The sequence below is a fragment of the Tachypleus tridentatus genome, chromosome 7 (assembly GCF_004210375.1).
Source record: "Tachypleus tridentatus isolate NWPU-2018 chromosome 7, ASM421037v1, whole genome shotgun sequence".
NCBI classification, from domain to species: Eukaryota; Metazoa; Arthropoda; class Merostomata; order Xiphosura; family Limulidae; genus Tachypleus; species Tachypleus tridentatus.
This window is the reverse complement of record NC_134831.1, coordinates 97636817-97659152: the sequence shown is the minus strand read 5'-3', so window position 1 is coordinate 97659152 and position 22336 is coordinate 97636817. Positions and strand designations below refer to the sequence as shown.

General features: G+C 35.7%; 1 protein-coding gene across 5 annotated transcripts in view; it reads left to right on the top strand.

The window, feature by feature from the left end:
* The window catches only part of LOC143256263 (serine/threonine-protein kinase unc-51-like), a 145655-nt gene that overhangs the window by 103007 nt on the left and 20312 nt on the right, over positions 1 to 22336 (top strand). The window contains exons 1-11 of one of the 5 annotated variants that reach the window (XM_076513236.1): positions 3203 to 3297; positions 4580 to 4630; positions 6037 to 6233; positions 6840 to 6941; positions 7105 to 7163; positions 7882 to 7964; positions 8179 to 8235; positions 16765 to 17009; positions 18640 to 18679; positions 19266 to 19317; positions 20755 to 21100. In XM_076513236.1, the coding sequence (XP_076369351.1) occupies positions 6045 to 6233; positions 6840 to 6941; positions 7105 to 7163; positions 7882 to 7964; positions 8179 to 8235; positions 16765 to 17009; positions 18640 to 18679; positions 19266 to 19317; positions 20755 to 21100 (1173 nt within the window). In that variant the 5' untranslated portion in view covers positions 3203 to 3297; positions 4580 to 4630; positions 6037 to 6044. Of the gene's footprint in view, positions 1 to 3202; positions 3298 to 4579; positions 4631 to 6036; positions 6234 to 6839; positions 6942 to 7104; positions 7164 to 7881; positions 7965 to 8178; positions 8236 to 16764; positions 17010 to 18639; positions 18680 to 19265; positions 19318 to 20754; positions 21101 to 22336 lie in introns of those variants that run through there. The other 4 variants (XM_076513238.1, XM_076513234.1, XM_076513235.1 and 1 more) reach the window with 4 other exon arrangements.

Here is a 22336-nt window from a genome sequence, read left to right as displayed (position 1 = left end):
GGAGCACGAAGATGCACAATGGGCTATCTGTGCTCTACCCACCACGGGGATTGAAACCCTGTTTTTAGTCTGTAAGTCCGCAGACATACCACTGTGCCACTGAGGGGCAGAGGGCAGTGTAACAAATGTCCTAAAAAGACCACAGCTAATTTTTGAAGTTTTTATTGTAGTTTAATAAAACGTTTTTGAACCTATCTGTATCAAATGTTAGTGGAATACGATGACTTCTTTATCAATCAGACACACAACAATATTTATAATACTTTATTTTTGGGCAACTTTCATTTTATTACAAATATGACTGTTGAAGTTACCCAATAAAATTATTCTAGATACAGCTAATGCCAGCCATTGTCCATTAAGCTTCTAAAGTTCAATGAATCTTTGCTTCAATAAAACCATACACTCTTTACATGTTCTCATTTTTACGAAAATTACAGACGTCTGTTGTGTGTGTGTAATGCAAAAATTACTTGTTTCTCTTGCAACGTTAGGTTTTCATTCTGTTCACAACAGTCCGTCACAGAGAAATAACTTACTACACAGGGTTTGTGTCAGGTAGTAGGGATAACACGTGTAATCTAAAGTGTGTAATTCCAAGTAGCACAGTGATAAGTCTGCGGGCTTATAACGCTAGAAATTGTGTTTCAATACCTGTAGTGGACGCAGCACAGATAGCCTATCGTGTTGTTTTGTGTTGAACAACAAAGAAGCAAACAAGTATCAAGTTATTACTAGAAGGAGAAAGTTGCTTACAAGAAAAGTAAGTGATGTCAACATCTCCTAAGATTCTTGGCCCGACATGGACAGGTGGTTAAGGCACTCGACTCGTAATCTGAGGGTCGCGAGTTGGAATCCCCGTCACACCAAACATGCTCACCCTTTTAGCCGTGGGGGCGTTATAACCTACGATCAATCCCACTATTCCTTGGTAAAAGAATAGTCCAAGAGTTGGCGGTGGGCGGTGATGACTAGCTAGCTGCCTTCCCTTCTAGTCTTACACTGCTAAATTAGGGACGGCTAGCACAGATAGCCCTCGTGTAACTTTGCGCGAAATGTAAAACAAACAAAACTAAAATTCTCGAGTTTAAACCACGCGCAGGAAGAATGAAGCCTGGCACCCACAATGGGTATTGTTTATAGTGTAAGCTCAGTCTTTTGGTTGTCCTAGACTTCTGTATATACGACCCTGTCAGCTGATTTTCCTGTGCAATCGTGAGCAATTTTCCTTCTCCTTGAGATTAGGGCCCGGCATGGCCAAGCGTCTTAAGGCGTGCGACTCGTAATCTGAGGGTCGCGGGTTCGCATCCCCGTCACACCAAACATGCTCGCCCTTTCAGCCGTGGGGACATTATAAAGTGACGGTCAATCCCACTATTCGTTGATAAAAGAGTAGCCCATGAGTTGGCGGTGGGTGGTGATGACTAGCTGCCTTCCCTCTAGTCTTACACTGCTAAATTCGAGTAGCTTTGTGCGAAATTCAAAAAAACAAACAAACCTTGAGATTAACCCAAGGTATTCAACTAATTTCGTTCGAGGTCATTTTAACCTCCGTATTAAAAGTCTCTCCCCGAGTCCCCAGTGATACAGCGGTATGTCTGCGGACTCGCACCGTAAGAAACTGGGTTTCGATACTCGTGGTGGGCAGAGCACAGATAGCTCATTGTGTAGCTTTGTACTTACTACCAAAACAAAGAAACAAAACATCATAAATCTTTGTTGTGTTTCTTCAAAATCAGTCGTGCAACAACCTTCAAATATAAATACAGAGCTTTTCCTGAATATTTTTATTTTTCAACAACGCAATTGTATTTTAAATTCATCAGTATTTAATACAGAGAAATGATACGAAACTTTAAGAATCTTTTAGTAAATACATTCAGTTGTCAACACTAGAATGGAAATGTATACTCTTGAATATTTAAATATATTTTTAAAAAAAATATATCGTTTGAACATATATAAGTGAATTTCCATCTGTACAAATATTTTTATAGGTGCACAACTTTTGATGAACTGCACGCTACAGAAACCCCCGAATCAGTATTAGTCTACACTTTTTTATTTTTTAAACTGAGATATCTGTTATCAGTTAGAAGTTGTTACTCATTTGTTTTCATTTATGACTTTCATTGTTTAGGGACAGTAACCGATTTTTGGAGCAACGTCCAGTTAGGCAAAATTCAAGTGCAAAACGCTTTTACTGTATAAAAGACAGAAGTCCTTTCTCACAAACCAAACCAAACTACATGAAAATGCTTACCAGAAGGAAGGCTACTTATCATTAGCTAGCTCCCCCCCACCCTAGACACACTTTAAATACTAGCGGGATTGACTGTGACTGTTATTACTTAGCCACAATTTAAAATACTCTTTCTTGATCTTTCGTAGGTAACTTCGTAGAGAGAGAACTCAAACACCACCGCCACCAATGAAGTTCCAATTTAAGTTGGACCAATAGATATATATAGTTTTCAAATTCACGTTGAATATTTAAATTTTTAATACTCTACGAGAACATAAAAGTAATGTTTGAAAAGGAATTACAAAACACGTATAAGTATTAAATAATAAACCGATATTTCAAGTGGTGTAAAAGTTTGTTGGATTTTTCAGATTAACTTGAAAATAAATATTAGTGGAGATGCGAATATTCCGTATATTTTGAGTGTAGGGGTTTGAAGATGCAATTCTTCGTTATATTACAAGTTTGAAGATATGAATATTCGATGTACTTTGAGTGTGGCCGGTACACTAGCCACTCTGTTTTTAGTGACACGAAATAATTCTAGAGAGTTACTCCATTTTGTAATTTTTCTTGTATGTGTTTAAATTTAGGTTTTAAACTTTATACAGTGTCAGGCTCATTTGAAAGAAGTGCTGGTGTAGCCGCAAGGGACAGTGCATAGCGACTAACGCCCTCTTGTGTTGTGTACATTTTGCATGGATTCTGTGTTATTTATTTTCGCCGTGATAAACCAGCTTCCGTTGGAAATACCAGATGCTTTGTTAGTCGTGTTATGAAACTAACCACCGTGTTTACATAATTTTTTTATCCTTTTTAACATGTAAAGTTTTACGTTTTGACAAGAAACAGACACCATGTTTCATATACTCGGTTTATAAATTTATATGTTGAAAGTTTTTGTTAAGTAACTACCTAATATTATTTTAAATATACTGTAAAATTATAAAATAATACATTTATTGTGATTTATAGTTTTGTTAATATTTTTAACATTTCGCATTTTTCGTTTTAGTATTGCAATGGTGGTGACTTGGCAGACTATTTAAACGGTAAGAAGCGATTTACTACGTAATTTTGAAATAATAACATAGCTCTGCGATGGCTTTATTTTCTTGACATTTTTACGTGTTTCACAGTAATTCTCGTTCGCCTAATCCGAAATCATCCATTTTTCTTCATTACTTAAGAGATTGTTTCACAAAACTTTGTAACGCAACAAAGAAATGACACATCACTCAGTAGATTTCATAAAATAAATTGGGGTGAATGAGGATACATTTTTGTTTAACATCAGTGTTTCCTTTTTTTTCCAATTTCTTTGTATTTTTGTTAACAAACATAATAATTATAAAAGTTAATTCTAGTAAAGGAAATAATAATTTGATATAAATGAGTTTTTCCCCGATTTGTGAAAAAAAAAATATCCTTATGTGATAGAACAAAAATATCATTTTCAAAATCAACTTAGTTGAATTATAGAAATTATTAAAACCAAAACAACTTTTATTAAGTTTAAATTATTATACCAACGTAAAATGTCGTTGAATTTTGTCAGGGATTCTGTGTATTCGTTTCTTCGAGTATTCTGTTTATCCTCACAAGAATTTTTTTATTCTTCCCCTGGTGTGAAATAAAATAGCTTTAGCTGCACTGAGTGTTTGTCCTATAATTTAAGTCTACTGACTAATACTAAAACAAATGGTTTTTGTTAGATAATATTGTCATATTTTAAAACTATATTTGAATGATGGAATAAACTGGCTATACAAAATTCTATAACTGAGTGTTTTCGGAAGGTAGGCCTTTCTCATCAGGGACAAACCTTTCGGAATACAACGGGCTGTATGTTTTGTAATTTGTCTTTAGCTGATTTTGTTTTAACCTACGCATTTTTCCAACAGCAAGCACGGTCGAAAGGGTCAGTTTTATATTTCATCGTGGTTCAGGACTTAAGAGTAGTTGTAAACAAGGGAATTAGTTGTCGACTGTTCCGAGAAATATATGTATTTGTGCTCTTCGTTTGAATGAACTTTTGATTTGGTGGTATCCAACACAGAAAACATTTTAAACTAAAGATTAAATTTTCACACGTTACACTCTTAACGAAATTTAGTTGTAAACGTGGTAGACAGTGAATAAATTTTATTTATTATGTGTAGAAGATTCATTATGTTCCCTAGAAATCTAGGTAAAGCAAGACTCCGTTAAATTTGGAAACGCATATTTACTCTGTTTTGTGAACTTTTTGCCCCATTTATAGAAAGACGAAATGTTTTAGTTATTATCTAAGTATATGTTTTATAAGTATATTTTCTCCTGTGATTTTTCCAGCAAAAGGCACTCTGAGTGAAGATACGATTTACTTGTTCTTACGTCAGATAGGTGAGTCACTTTAGCCATGACGTGGCGAAGTAACCGTTAGTATATCGATTTGTGGACAGGCTCATGTAATGACAGCATGTTTGGCTGTTTCACAAAAACATGGAAACATTGCTAAAGATACTGGACATTGACATGAAACAGTGAACAATAATAAATCTTTAAAATTATATAAATTAAAACCTACAATAATAAATATTTAAAAACTAAGTTGGTTATCATCAATATGTTGTTAGATTATGTTCAAATTTCATTAAAATAGTTTTAAAAATGAATTTTTAAAAGCAATTTTTGTAAAATTAATTTTATACGAATTAAAACATTCAATTTTGGAATATGGGTTTTAATGTACACAAGTTTTTGTGGGTTTTTTTCGAAACAGAAAAACGTAAATTGGAAAGGAAGTCCACAAAGAATATGGGTTAAAAAAGGGTCCATGGGTTACTAAAATTTGAAAATTGCTATTCTAAGAAATTATGAAACAGTATTTTAAAACCCATAATTGTTTATATGGAAAAACTGTGATACAATGTTTTTAGGTACATGATTATCTGTAATAGAAGATGTGGAAGTATTTTAAAATATCTAATTATTTGATCTGGGAAGCTAAAACAGTTTTGTGAAACATAATTTTTGTACTGGGATACTGTGAGATATTATTTAAAGTGCATAGTTATTTGTACTGCAAAACTGGGTCTATTTTATATAGATATTTATCCTGGAATAGTCTAAGATTATTTTAACATACATAACTGCTTATACTGAAAGACATGTACTATTGTATTTAGTGAAGTATTTTAAGATAATAATTTGAATGTACAGTTTTGAATAGAGTAATAGGAAGACAATGTCTATAAAGTATACAATTTTCTGTGTAGTAAAATTATAAGGAACACACATTTTGTGTATTTTAAGATTGTAAGAAAATATTTTTAAAATGTGCAGTTTTTCATATTGTACAATTATAAGACTGTTTAAGTTTCATACAATGAATGTAATGAAACTTCTATAAAAGGTGTTTTGCTGGGAGGTTTTGTATTCACACAACACAATTATAGACTATATGTGTGGTTAGGCTTAAGAAATCTTAAGTTTTAATTTTAATTACTAAATTATTAAAATGTAGTATATATCAATAAAATGTTTTAAAATATTAATTATTATATAATTATATCACTCAAACATTTTTTAACTAGAGTATGGGAAGAAGTTTCCTTTTTTTTCTACTGATAAATTAACATATCTGAATTGTAATGGTAATTTTCAAAATGTAATTATCATTGTAATGTCTGATAAACTATGTACAGTTGTTATGAAATCAGCTTTCAAAATATTTTACTTCATTCTTTATGAAAAACAAAACTTGATAATTATAAATACTAATTTTGGGACTGTTGTTATTTTGACAGCTGCTGCAATGAAAGCTCTGAAAGCTAAAGGTATTGTACATAGAGATTTGAAACCTCAGAATATCCTTCTCTGCCACGATGGTAGGCCTAACCCACCACCGAGTAAGATACATCTGAAAATAGCAGACTTTGGTTTTGCACGTTTTTTGCATGATGGAATAATGGCCGCAACCTTGTGTGGTTCACCCATGTATATGGTAAGCTACTCGTATCAGTGCAATAGGTCTCGCGTTTTGCCTAGTACGCACTATTTTCCCTTTTTTTTACAGTAAAGTTCTTATAAAAGTTTTCGCTGTTGTTAATCTCTTTCAATTATAATTTACCGAGTTTTGTACTTCAATAAAAAAGGGATTTTTCCCAGTTGTTGATATCAGGGACAGTCTGGCTAGTTGGGGTTAACACGTTTGTCATAAAAATGACAAAACTACGTATCTTTCCAAGGAGATCCAAGAGGATTTTTTTCTGGGGTCTCATAGACCAGTCCACACTTTGTTAGTATCAGTCTAAACTTAAAGCCTGCCAATAGCCGTTATAACAAGTATTATTTGTAACCATCTCGCCACTCTCTGCTGTTGGTAAAATAGTTGCTGTCAAATGTTTGTTTAAAGACTGATAATAAACTAGCAAACCTGGTCACTGTTGATGTGTCTAAAACCATTTCAGTGAAGTAAAAGTAAAATTAAAGAAAACATCTCTTCCTAATATTCATAACCCATATTATAGGTTTATTTTCTCATGTCTTTACTATAACATTTGTGAAAAGAATCTTTGGAAACTAATGGTTGAATAATTTCTCCTATTAGGCCCCAGAAGTTATCATGTCTTTACAGTACGATGCTAAGGCAGACTTGTGGAGTATTGGCACAATTATTTATCAGTGTTTGACTGGAAAAGCACCTTTTCAGGTAAGCACACGTAAAGTGCCTGTTCTGGTTACTGAGTTCTTTTTGAGAAATATTTAGAGGAGTGAATGAAAGAAGCCCTCAGTTTGAAATAATGGTTAACAAGTTGTTTTTCAGCACTTTTACTTACTATCATGTTTGTAAAAGTTACATGTTATTATTCCAGGCACAGAGCCCTCAAGCTTTAAAACAGTTCTATGAAATGAAAACCACTCTGTCTCCAAAGTAAGAGTTTTAGATATGTTTTTAAGTTCATTTGTCTTTTCTATAAATTTTGTAATGTTTGTAATATTTAATGTTCCATTAGTGGTCTCATAATTCAATTCAAGATATACTTCATAAAAAACGTAACACAGTCAATTTATTAACAGTAATCTGGTTTTCTTCCTGTTTGTTTTTTGACTGTAATATGTGGTTATAAACATACATTAAATATAAAATGCATTATTAATTTTGTTAATAAAACCAATAAGGTAGTAAAACTAAAGATTTTCTGTTAAGAGATGGTAGATGTAACCATTAAGATTGTCTTCCTATGTTGTAAAAGTATTAATAAAAGTTATTATTTGATTTTTGAAATGTTCATTCTGAAGAAATAAACAACAGTTATAACTGAAAACCAACGTAGAATTGTCAAAAAGCTTCCCTGTTAATGTTTAGATATAAACATCCAGTGTTTTCATTACTCTTGTAATTAAAACTACCAGACACTGAAAAAATTATCTCTGGGTAATAGACAATTAGGTAATAAAAACACATAAAATAAAGATTACAATTATCCCTAAGTTCTTCATAATTTACATAATTTAAACAGATAACATGTTCACTACGGAAGCCCTAAACTCTTTATATTTTGTGTAAAAAAAATGGAGTTAAAATGTATGCCATGTAATTTCCAAAGCCTTTTTATTTGTGTTGTGTAATGTTTTATTATATCTTCTAGAATTCCAGCTTGTACATCTCCAAACCTTGCAGATTTACTGTTGAAACTTCTGAAAAGAAATGCAAAGGATAGAATGGAGTTCAGTATGTGTATACACTATTATACATTTTACCTGAATTGTAAAAATTTTACTGTCTCTGTAATTTGTGTCTTTACGATGAAGAATGGAATTACAACTGATACATAAAAAGTTTCCTTTATAATTTAAAGTATTCTTTAAGTTTACTATACTTTTTTATTTATTTTTTAAATTGAATTTGAAGATTTTTGACATATAAAGTAACTAATCTGGCTAAGTTTTCTTTGCAGGTGAGTTTTTCAGACATGTCTTTCTGAAACCAGTTAACAAGCCAAGTAAGAACTGACCTTTTTCTTTCTTTTTTTCCTTGTCTTAAGTTTATTGCATAAAATTTTGTTTGTGAAATTTGCCTCTGGGTAAATTTGTTTTTTTTTAGTCTGTGTCTAAGTTTTGCGGATATCAAACATTTAATATCTATGAAATTTTCTAGACTTGAAGAAAAAAAGGTTTAAAAATGTAGACTTGAACTGAACGATGTTTCAGGTGGACAGGCTTGAACTGAAGGATGTTTCAGGTGCACAGGCTTGAACTTAAGGGTGTTTCAGGTGTACAGGATTGAACTGAAGGATGTTTCAGGTGTACAGGATTGAACTGAAGGATGTTTCAGGTGCACAGGCTTGAACTTAAGGGTGTTTCAGGTGTACAGGATTGAACTGAAGGATGTTTCAGGTGTACAGGATTGAACTGAAGGATGTTTCAGGTGCACAGGCTTGAACTTAAGGGTGTTTCAGGTGCACAGGCTTGAACTTAAGGGTGTTTCAGGTGCACAGGCTTGAACTTAGGGTGTTTCAGGTGCACAGGCTTGAACTTAAGGGTGTTTCAGGTGCACAGGCTTGAACTTAAGGATGTTTCAGGTGTACAGGGTTGAACTGAAGGATGTTTCAGGTGTACAGGATTAAACTGAAGGATGTTTCAGGTGTACAGGATTAAACTGAAGGATGTTTCAGGTGTACAGGCTTGAACTGAAGGATGTTTCAGGTGCACAGGATTGAACTGAAGGATGTTTCAGGTGCACAGGATTGAACTGAAGGATGTCTAAGGTGCACAGGATTGAACTGAAGGGTGTCTAAGGTGCACAGGATTGAACTGAAGGGTGTTTAAAATGTATATTCGTGAAATAAAAAATGGACATAACATTAAAGAACCTTATGGTCCATCTGGCAGAGATGACTAATTCTTCCTTTGAACTTTGAACAGAAAAAGCCTTGCTTGTTTTATTTACGTAATTAGCGTACACAACATGATGGAACATCTGGATATTATTGAACTTTTGATGTTAATAAATGATACTGTGCATTGATTAGTGGCACAGTGTTACTGAAATATTGGGAGTACACGTACAGGTTGTTTTTTTCTTACAGGATACACCAATATACATAGTCCTGTGGCAGTTATATCATTGTACTTAAAGACCTACAGGAGAGAGATTTGCCACTAAAATAGCAATTTGCCTACTGGCATATTGTAAATTCTTTGAAGAGTTGCAGGATAATTTTTTTTCCATCTCAGTGCATTTTTATTGTATTTAATATTTCCTTTTGTTCCACTGCAATGTTCTATTTTGTTAAAAATTTATGCTGCTGAATTCCAAAATAAAAGTGTCACTCAGAGTTTGGCTACATTTTAGTTGATCACTAAATTTGTATGAGAAACATCTTGTGAAACAGTTCACTTCTATATGAACTGGACTGAGTTCACTTCTCTTTATACTTTCCAAGATCACAGACATTCTATAATTGGACAACAGTCAAGTGCTTCTCTTCTTTGTCTCTGACAGTTTTTTGTCTGCCCATCTGAAATTGCTGTCAAAAGAACAGTAGTCTTGTAAAAAAAAAAAAAAATGCAGACAACAATCTGGAATTGCCAGCTGAAACAACAGTACTATCCTGAAATATTCCATGATACAGACATAATCACTAATTCAATCTATAATGAGATGACCCCTGTAGCAAGTTGATTTACTCTGTTGTGTGTCTATTTGTTCCCCCTCGGTGTGGATTCTTGTACGTGGTTAGGGGACCTCCCAGGGAAGGTTCTGTTCTGTTCTATCTGGTTACCTTCTCTGGGATCTAAACATCCACCCACGTGTTTGCCGTGCGTGGCAACCCGTGAAGGGGAGGAGAGGATCCTGGTGGTTGAGGGGTCCAACCCTAACACACCACTTTGGCCTCGAATTCCTGTAGACGGGCGGCCTTTGAGTAACCCCCCTTGGGTCAATCGGCTGGTCCACTTGGGCTAGAGTCAACCAAGTACCAGTGTTGGAAGTTCTCAACGGGTGTTGTGGACATTGTGCCTGATGCTGGTGTTTGGGTATAGTGCTCATGAAACCCTGGCGTTGCTGCATTGTCCTTGCGTGACTTTGTAGTGCGTCCCCTTGTAGGGCTCCATGGTGGGTGGGGTCAGTGGGTACCGAAATTTTTTCTTTTTCCTATGGATCCTCTAAAAAATTTAAATAAAATTGTAAAAAAACAGTCAGTTGGTAAGCGACCACGTCTTGAATACTCAGAACAGCATCTTCAACATCAGTAACACACGTACCTCATTTTCTTATATTACATTCTCTTTCAGAAAAACCTTTAGGGCAAATGTCCCCTTTTTTTATTCAGAAGGGACTAGAGGGACTTGCTGGCTCTCCAAAGTCAGTAAAGAAACTTCGATCTGGTGACATATTGGTTGAAACATCCACATCCCAACACAGTGAACTCCTCTTCAATTCAAAGGCAATTGGGGATATACCTATTGAGGTTACACCCCATGCTACCTTGAATTCCTCACAAGGCGTTATTGTTGAGAGGGATTTGAAGAACGTTCCCGAGTCAGAGATTCTCGCTGGTTTCTCGACTCAAGGAGTTTCTGCAGTGAGCCGCATCTCCACTCACAAAGATGGAGTTACACTGCCAACAAATACCCTCGTTTTGACATTTACATCATCATGTGCACCTGCCACCATCAAGGCAGGTTATCTAATTTGCAGGGTACGGCCATACATTCCAAGCCCTCTTCGACGTTTCCAATGTCAGAGATTTGGCCACTCAACGACATCATGTTGTGGTTCCCTGACATGTGCTCATTGTGGTGGCAAGGACCACGATGCCTATGAATGTGACATGGACCCACATTGCATCAACTGCAATGGTTTTCTCCCTTCCTACTTTCATTCTTGCCCAAAATGGTTGGAGGAAAAAGAGGTGCAGCGTTTTAAAACGACACATAACATTAGTTATCCTGAGGCTCGGAAATTGCTGTCCACAACTCCATCTCGGACATATGCTGCTGCACTTCATTCCACAACTACAGTGGGAGTGCAGACAGATCTCTCTGTGCCTCCAAGAGAATCGTTTTCAAAACAAATGAAAAGCCTTTTGACCTCCGTGGTTAAAAAGGTTGATGAATCGACTTTCACACCCATCTCTGTTCCTCCCATACCTTCCAACAAACCTCAAGATCCACGTCCTTCAGTTTCAAATACAGGCATTTCTTCTGATACATCTTTTTCTCCCACCACAAGAGACAAAACAATTATTCGTTCGCATCCTCAGTCACTGGATTCCCCTTCCAATAACAAAAACCTGCCCACCCGACCCAGAGCAGGATCCATGGAGGTTGATAGACCTCCTCCGACTAAAGACAGTAAAGAAAAAAAGACGTGGTCGTAAACCGAAGGGTTCTCCAGCCACTTCACCTACCTGTTCTTAAAAATGGCCACCTTGATACAATGGAACTGTCGAGGTTTACGTTCTAATCTGGATGATATCAAAATGCTGATTGCTTCCTACCATCCTGTTTGTCTTTCTTTACAAGAAACATTTCTCAAAACTGCTGATACTGTCACCATTTGGCAATTTTCTCTGTACAGAAATGACAGGTTGTGTGATGGTCGAGTACATGGAGGGGTGGCACTGTTGGTTGATCAACACGTGCCCACCCTGTCTTTGTCACTCAACACACCCTTGGAGGCTGTAGCCATCCGTATTTCCTTGGGTCATACCATCACTGTTTGTTCTCTGTACCTGTTCCCTGGAGAGACATATGATCAATCAGATCTTGATGCTCTCATTGAACAATTGCCATCTCCATTTCTAATCCTAGGGGATTTTAATGGACATCATCCCCTCTGGGGAAGTGCTATTATTGATGGGAGGGGCCGATCTGTAGAGCTGATGCTTTCTGATCACAATCTTTCTCTTTTCAATACTGGTTCTTCCACTTACTTTCATGCACCTAGTCAGTCCTTTACCACTATTGATCTCTCAATTTCCTCCCCTTCATTATTCTCCCATTTTTCATGAAGGGTTGACAGTAATCCACTAGGCAGTGATCATTTTACGATCCTTTTGAGAGAGACTGGCCGTGGTCAATGCCACCCTACCTGCGTGCCCCGGTGGAAGCTGGATCAGGCAGACTGGTCCACTTTCACTGCTCTTGCAGAACTTGATCCTACCATGGTAAATCAATCATCAATAGACGACTGTGTAGCAGCGGTAACTGACTATATTACACATGCAGCTGCTCAGTGTATTCCTAAAACCTCGACACGTTTTCCACGATATCTTTGTCCATGGTGGAATCCTGCTTGCCACTTAGCACGGAAGGCTCAAAAGCGGGCCTGGGATACTTTTCGTAGATATCCCACACTTTCAAACCGGGTTGGTTTCCAACGAGCCCGTGCACATGCTAGGTGGGTAAGACGTCAAAGCCAGAAGGAATCTAGGATTAAGTTCACAACCAGCATATCTTCTACCACCAGTTCCAAGATCATATGGGACAGGATTCGAAAGGTTAATGGGCACTACAATTCTGTCCCCCTCTCGATCTTACTCTCTGATGGTCAGGAGGTGACTGATGTTCGGAACATCGCTAACACTCTAGGTGAAAGCTTTTGCCAGGTATCTAGCACTTCTGCTTGTTCCTCCACCTTCCTGGCCATCAAGACTTGGGCAGAGCGATCACCTCTTTCCTTTCGAACTGACTGTTTCTTTTACTATAATTGTCCCTTTACCCTGGTGGAACTAAAAATGGCCCTTCATCGGTCTGGCAGTACATCTGTTGGACCTGATGATATTCATTATGACATGCTGCACCATCTATCTCCTGCTTCTCTTGATGTCCTTCTGATTGTTTTCAACTGGATCTGGCAGGAGAATGTTTTTCCTGATGCCTGGTGCCAGGCTATTATTTTACCTTTCTCTAAGCCAGGGAAAGATCCAAGATTCCTTCAAACTACCGTCCAATTGCTTTGATGAGCTGTCTCTGTAAGACATTAGAAAGGATGGTTAATGCTCGTCTTGTTTGGTTCCTTGAATCAAACAACCTCCTCTCGCCCACCCAGTGTGGGTTCCGTCGACAACACTCCACCACAGACCACCTAATTCGTCTTGAAACATCTATCAGAGAAGCCTTTCTCAACCGCCAACATCTTGTATCAATATTCTTTGACATAGAGAAGGCTTACGACGCAACATGGAGGTATGGCATTTTGCGAGACCTCCATACATATGGGTTATGTGGCCATCTACCCATATATTCATTAAAAAATTTTTAATGGACAGGAGATTCCAAGTTCGTGTGGGTTCGACACTTTCCCGTTCTTTTGTACAGGAACTTGGAGTCCCTTAAGGCTGTGTATTGAATGTTACACTCTTCAGTATAAAGATAAATGCCATCACTGAACAACTCCCTCTCACTGCTGCGAATGGGCTGTGTGTCGACAACTTTCACATCTCATGTCAGTCGTCAAACATGAGATATATTGAGCGGCAACTACAAACCGCCCTCAATTGTGTACGGAAGTGGACTCTGGCGAACGGCTTTAATTTTTCTCTCTCCAAAACTGTATGCATGCACTTTTGCCGTCGACGGGGTATTCACCCTGATCCTGAACTTCATATCGGTGTAGTTTTGCTGCCAGTGGTCCCGGAGACCAAGTTCTTGGGGCTTATCTTTGATCGTAAACTGACCTTTATACCACACTTAAAGCAGCTTCGGGTCAAATGCACAAGAGCACTGAACATCCTCCTTGTTCTCTCTTCTACCAGTTGGGGGGCAGATCGCTGTTCAATGTTAAAGGTATATCGTGCTCTTATTAGATCGAAACTCGATTATGGATCAATGGTATATGGCTCTGCCAGACCCTCGGTCTTAAAGATGCTGGACCCCATTCATCACCAAGGACTTCGACTCTGCACTGGGGCTTTCCGTACTTCTCCAGTTCAAAGTGTATACATTAAATCTCATGAACCTTCTCTACACCTTCGCCGTTTGCAACTATCTTTACAATATACTTCGAAACTTCATTCCTTACCAAAGCATCCCACCTGGAAATGTGTTTTCCTTCCTCGGTGGGCAGTACTTTTTCAGAACAGACGATCTGTCATTGCTTCGTTTGGCCTTCGCATCCGGGCGCAATTGGATGAATTGGGTCTGTCCTTGGATAACATTGCAGATTCCACATGTCGGCCCATCCCACCATGGCTTATTACAGCCCCAAATGTGACCTTTCTTTCAGTCACCTAAAAAAGGCAGATACTCCAGATTGGAAGTACCGTCTTTTATTCAATGAATATCTTTCAAACAATCATTCAGTTCCCATTTATACAGATGGTTCCAAATCAGGTAATTTCAGTGGGCTCTGCTATGGTTTGCTATGGGTCAGTAGTTGCGCGCAGAATCCCTTCTACAGCTTCTGGTTCACTGCTGAACTGTATGCCATATCTCTTGCCCTGGATCATATTGCAGCTGAGCAGTACTCCAACTGCACTATTTATACTGATTCGCTTAGTTCTATACTTGCCTTGGAATCGCTACACGTTAGCTCACATCCTGTTCTCGCTGATATTCAAAACCGACTGGCCCATTTCTCATTAGCAGCTACTTCAATCCAGTTTTCCTGGATACCAGGCCATGTTGGTATTCGCGGGAATGAGCTTGCAGACATGGCAGCTAAATATGTCTGCTTCAGCACCATCATTCCTATGCCTATTCCGTACATGGATTATATCTGGAACTGATGCACCAATGTGTAGTTTGTGTAACACTCACATCACTATCAGCCACGTTTTACTTTCTTGCCATCGTTACAATTCTCAACGACGGCAATATTTTAAACATATTTTTTCCCAGGGTCAGTCTGTAACATTGTACAGAGTTATTGGTGATGGTGACTCTGTCCACCTTGATAATATTTTTAATTTTTTAATGGCCATTAATCTTTTTAATCTCATTTAAGTGTTGGATATTTATTCATTACACCTTTTTAATTGTGGTTCCTTTTTTACAGTTTCATTCTCTCTAGTTCAATTTGAAATTGGACAATGGCCAGAACATTAAATAACTCGACACCAGGACTGGAAAGGCCAACTTCAGGTGACTAACGCTACTGTTTGAACTACTCGTTAGTCGTCCTGGCGAGTTGTTATTATACTTTTGCTGCATATCATTTCACACTTTTACTACTTAACTTTTTAGTACTGGCCATATTGACTCATAACCCGGAACCAGGACTGGAAAGACCAACTTCAGGTGACTGACGGTGGTTTTTATACTTACCTGTTAGTCTTCCTGATGGGTTATGATCATTACCATTCTACTACAGGTAGTTCTTTACAACTTTGTTGACTGCATGTCAACATTGGTTTTTACACCATTTTCTGTTTTAATTGCCGTTTTGCTTTTATCTTCAATTACTTTTACAAATTTTATTCCATTTACTTGACTTTATCTTTTTACTGGACATTTGGCTACTCATTGTTACAATTTTGCTATGTATCTTTTAAAACTTCTATTCTTTTACATTTTGATAATAGCTGCTATGACACATAACCCGGAACCAGGACTGGAAAGGCCAACTTCAGGTGATTGACGGTGGTTCTTGAACTTACCTGTTAGTCTTCCTGGCGGGTTATGATCATTACCATTTTGCTAGAGTAAATATTTTACAACTTTGAAGACTGGATGTCACCATTGGTTTTTACACCATTTTCTGTTTTAATTGCTGTTTTGCTTTTATCTTCAATTACTTTTACAAATTTTACTCCATTTACTTGACTTTATCTTTTTACTGGACATTTGGCTACTCATTGTTACAATTTTGCTCTGTATCTTTTAAAACTTTTATTATTTTACATTTTGATACTGGTTGCTATGACCCAGAACCAGGACTGGAAAGACCAACTTCAGGTGACTGACGGTGGTTCTTGAACTTACCTGTTAGTCGGGTTATGATCATTACCTTTTTGCTAGAGTAAATACCTTACAACTTCTTATACTCTGCCTTCTATCTTAACATTGTAGACTAGGTGTCAACATTGGTTTTATACTTTTTTGTTTTACCTTCATTTCCATTTATGTCTGTTACTACATTTATTTATTTATTTTTTTATTTTATTTTTACATTTTTACCGAATGTCTGGCGCAGATAGCCTCGCTGCTTTGTGCCATAAAACACTAAATCAATCAATCAATCAAGTTTATTTGTTATTGTTTGGAATAGTTATTTTAGCACCATCTCTTGTGTTAACTGAGAGTATCGAATGATTAAAAACAGCAAATTGAAAAGACATATAAACACAGACAATGGATAATTTATTATCCATGATTCTAAACATGACTTTTTAATTCCTTCTAGGTTTTGAGTAACAATTACAAAACTGTTTTCTCTCAGTTGGTTATTTTGTGTAATGTTCTGTGATGTATGGCTGTTTATTTTTATTTCTATAATGTTTAAACATTCATGCTGTTATTCTGGATTACAGTTTTCATAAAACCTTCAAAATAGAAAAATGTTTCATGTTTCTTCCATCTGTTAGGTTCTCCTGTGCCTGTTCCAAGCCGGAGATCATTGTCTTCTGATGTTTCTTCTCCAATCAGTTCTCCCCCATGTGGTTCTCCTATTTCTGCAAATCTTCCTCCTTCTCCTCAAGGATGGTGGGGAGAGGTGAGCAGGGATGGACCTATACCTGAAACAGGAATTCAAATGGCTGCTTCAACATCATTAGATAAACAGTCCCCTGGTGGTAGAGGTAGAACTTCATCATCTTCCACTGAAGAGCAGGTATGCTGTTAGTTGGAATATTTATAATATCTAGTTTTGTAAAACACACTTCACCCTCATTTGTGACGTGTAACTAAAATATGCTATTGTCTATTTTAAGAAAATAACTGATGTAATGAATGTAGAAGTGATACTAGTAACATTTAGAGTTTTAATGCAGAAAACATAAAGCAGTGAGTTTTTAAGTATTCATTTTGTTTTGCAAACTTTATTGTTGTGGTTAAAACATATTTAAAAATGTTTCAACAGTAACTATATTATTAATAGTATGAATCATGATGACAAGGCTAAAAAGAACCAACAAGGAGTACTGTGAACCAAGTCAGTCAATATAAACTAAGATCAAAAGTTAGGCTATGGTAGCATTAACTAAAATTATCTTAAATAAGGTTAGAGAAAATCAAGATGAAGGAATATTGTGAATCGAACTGGTATAAACTAAGGTCATAGGTAAGATCAATATAGAGTTAACTAAGATCAAAGGTTAGGTTAAAATAAGGTTAGAGAAAATCAAGATGGAGGAATAATGTGAATCGAACTAGTATAAACCAAGGTCATAGGTAAGATCAATATAGGGTTAACTAAGGTCAAAGGTTAGGTTAAAATAAGGTTATAGAAAATCAAGATGGAGGAATAACATGAATCAAACTAGTATAAACGAAGGTCAAAGGTTAAATCGAGATAAGAATTGGAATGAACCAAGATGGAGAACTGTGTGAATGAAACTGGGTTTATTTTAAACCAAAATTGATAAATAGGCAAATATTGGATTACATTAAACCAAGATGGTTTAATGATAATCAAGTTAGAGGTACTATAGACCTAGATCAAGTGGCTAGGATATTCTTCTGTTATGATAAGCATCGACTAAGATAAATCAAGTTAGAGGTACTATAGACCTAGATCAAGTGGCTAGGATATTCTTCTGTTATGATAAGCGTGGACTAAGATAAATGTAAGAAAGAAACATTTATGATGTTTGTTTAAACAAACTCCAGTATAGAGTTAATCCATTTAGACTGCTAACTTATGTGTAATATATATGTATGTATAATAAATTATCTTAAGAATTCTGTGTTGTTGTTTTTTCTCACAAGGACCATTAAGGAGAACAAATAGATACATGATATTTTAGGAAGCCTAAAAAATATAACTAAACAAACACATTAGATTACAATAACACATTACTAATAAAACAAAATGTTTTGGTTTTAACAAATAAATCACTAAATGAAATTTCTGTGCATGCAGAGGTAACGTATTCATATATTGGTTGTGCTGGGCTTTCTTTCCGTAAGTAAAATTATCTAACTGCTGGAGCATTCAACCTCATAAAAGCAAATAAAGTTAGAACCTCTTATTTATAGTAAAATGCATGTTAAACATCATCTGTTTGATTTCACTTTCTCCTACCATTTACCCCAGCTGCAGTCTAATGTGATTTTTTTTTATCAAATACAAGGCTCAGTGGTTTACAAATTTTCATCTGCTTACAACTAAGATCTTGCTTAATCTATTTCCTTTGTGTAAAATTAGTAAATTGTATGGTTTTGTTTTATGTGATAGCTTTTATAAGAATTTTATTATTAGAAGAAAAGAACTATTTTATCATAAATGAAATACTTGATAGGACTTTGTGATGGTTCCAGCTGACCTAGCAGATCCATCAGGTATGTATTATTCATTTCTGATTGTACAGATATTTTCTAATTTTTCAAAACGTATTTTAAAGATTCAAGACTAATCGATCTATTCCACTTTCCTTTATGTTTTTTTCTGAAATCCATGTAAACTTTTTAATTTCTCAACAGTTTTGTGCACAATGTTAGCTTTTCTAAAGTACTCGTGATGTTTGTTCATTTATTTTTTTGTTAATCCTAATTTATTTAAACATTTGAAACATTTAATATTTGAGTTTTAGATAGATAAAGAACGTGGGATTTTAAGTCCTGGTACTTTGACTTAAAACAGAGATAAATAGATGATGTTTGTCAAACTACACGGCTTATTGTGAATGAAAAATTTAATTTAGAGATTTAACACAACATATCACTGGGATCATTGTTTTCCTAAGCCTCGGACAGAAATATCTTTAAAGGTTTTTAACTTTGTTTACCAAGTTTCTGAAATATTTGTTTACTGTTTGATAGACAGTGTTGATTGTTGTGCCCTGAACCTTATGTAATGTTTTTTAAATTAAAATGTTCTGGATAAGTTAAAAAGTTAGAACACTTTCATATTTGTTTTTACTCGTAGGAAATCCTCATCCTAGTGGTTCCTTGAAGATGCACAGTGTTAGTCCTGGCAGGTAAAGTAAGAAACTTTCAATCTTAAGATGTTCTAGAAGTGTAATAAAGTATGAATATCATCCTGTTTTTAATTTGTATAGCATTATAGCAAAGCAGAAGTTTAGCCAAGTGTAGATGCATTTCTGAACAGTTCATGTGCTTAAACATGAATGTGACCCCTTGGCTTTCAACCATTGGTGATAAATATTTTGGTTTCTTTATTTTGAATGGCATGAAGGTTTCTATCTTTCTTCTGTGATCAGAGAAATGCTAACTGAGGTCTGATGTGGATCATGATTTTGTTCTTCTTGCAACAAGGCATCCATTTTGAACTTTATCATATTACAGTGAAGCTTATAGTCGAGATGTGAGCTCTCACATTTAAACACTAACGTATTATGGTATCTTTACTATAATTTAACCATGATCAAACATTAAATAAAAATCACTTGGTGTGTTTTCATAATAAGTTAGGGTAACCTTGCTAATTACCTTAAACAATAAACCTTGATTCTACAGTTTGTTTAAACTGTTTAATAATATAACTTGAACATTAACAGTGGTTACACATGATAAACTGTTTAATAATATAACTTGAACATTAACAGTGGTTACACATGATAAACTGTTTAATAATATAACTTGAACATTAACAGTGGTTACACATGATAAACTGTTTAATAATATAACTTGAACATTAACAGTGGTTACACACAATAAACTGTTTAATAATATAACTTGAACAGAAAATAGTAACCTGCTGTGGAGACTGATTGGAAGCAATAAGCTATTATATAAACACAGCTGTGGAGACTGATCGTAAGCAATAAGCTGTTATATAAACACAGCTGTTGAGACAAAACCATCAAAATACATATGTTACAGAAATATTTTTCTGTTATGGATTATAAAATCCATCAACACTTTTTCAGACATTTTTGTGTGTGATGAAAGTAGGGTAGAGAGTGCTGAAAAAATCAAATAATTATATTTCATTTGTTCTTAATATTTCTTTGTACCTACAGTCTGAGGAAGTAGATGTGGAACAGTCATGTCGATTTTCACACAAAAAATCATATCTCTTTCCAAGGTAAATTACTGATAAAATAAGAAAAACACGTGGTCAACACTGATTATAAACAACCTTGTAAAGCTATTTTTTTTATTCTTCTGTAACTGAATACCCATTGTTTCACTTTACGACTTCTCTGTACCATCAGATATGGTTTGTGTTTTAGTGGAATGCTTCCAAAGAAGCTGCAAAGTAAAGTGCAGAGTGTCCAATTAAATAAAAATAGCAATTTGTTGTCGTGAGGTCATTTTGTGGTAATATTAACGTCGTTTTTATACACAATTATACACTACATAAACAACGCACAATTAAGCTGAGAGTATATGTTTATGAGGTTTTAGTTTTTAACATAATGTGGTAATATAAACATGGTTTGAATTTACAGCTCACCATCACGAAATCAGTTACCTGTTACTCCATCTCCAAGGATGTCCAGCAATGTTACTGTGGATCCTCATTTTGGAAGTGCAAGATTTCATGCACCTAGAGTTTCTGGTTTAGGTTCTCCCCGTCCATCCTATCTTCCAGTGAGTGGTTCTTCTGCACCGACATCTTCAGCCTGCGTGAGCAGATCCTGTCAGAGATCTGAACCAATACCTGTTCCGTCACAGAAGGAAGCTTATGAACAGATACAGAAAAGCCTTGAGGAAGAACCAACTGGCTTGGTTGGAGTACAAAGAGAAAGAACTTCATCAGCTGCTCGGACATCTTCCTCACCATACGTACCTGAGGTGGATATTTTTAATTTGTCAGAGAACGTTACACTCTTACAATGTAGAAAAACCCACATACACATTTTTTTACCTGATTCACATAAACATTTAAGTTGAAAGAACAACAAAATTATACTTGTGTGTCAGGGTTAGATAAAGTATTTGCCAAAAGAAAGAACACAGTAACATCTTAAATCAGAATACAATGGATCCAGTGGTTGGTTGTAAGTCAGTAGTACTGCAAGAAGGACCAGTGTAAATGGGAAATGAATGAAAAGAAAAAAATGTGACTTAATGTTCTATTTTCCAAATTAAAATGTGTAATATGAGATTTCAGATGACAAGTAAGGAGGCACATCAGTGTTGCAATACCTGTAGTTAACAGACATATATATGTATATATACACACACAGGTATGCGGAAGGAATGGAACCAATCTCTTAGGAAGTAACCAAAGTCATGCGTCATTCTGTTAATTTCTTTTTAAATGTTCGACCTTTTATGGCAGAAGTGAAGGAATGTTATTATGCTGTATATTTGACATATTTTAAGTTATGTCTATTTCAAGAATGGCTAACTTCTTTATGACTGTGGACAGACCAGTTTATTATCTGGGGCCTGAAATATGTGGCTTGGTAAAGTCTGTTCAGAATATCTGTGTAAATTTAATTAAAATTCCTGATGTTTTTTAAGACCATCAGTTAGTTTTATGGCTGATTTTGAATAAGTACAATGTTCTCAGAGCCATCATGGAACTAGTTTGTTCAGTCACAATTCATTTTATGTTTTAGTTTAGATTTAAAAAAAAAGGGCTTAATAAGATGTTTTCATGGGCTAAATCTTACGCACAGGTCACTATTAGCCATCTGAGCTCTAAATCAGAGCAGGCTATCTAATTGTTTCAGATTCAATCTGTTAACAAGTATAACTAATTAGATATACTGTTATTGTATTCTTACTTATAACAATTAGAGTACATTGATTAGGTGCTCTTACTGTTGGCCCCTCAGGACAGTTAGGACACTCAACTGGCATCCTACAGGTCGCAGGTTCAAATACCATTCCCATCAAACATGCTTGCTCTTTCAGCCGTGAGGGGATCATAATGTGATTGTCATTGGTAAAATGGTAGCCTAAGACTTTGGTGATGACTAGTTGTCTTCCTTTCAGTCTTTCACTGGTAAATTAGGAACAGCTAGTGTGGATAGATAGTCCTTGTGTAGCTTTGAGCGAACTTCCAAATAAACAAACATT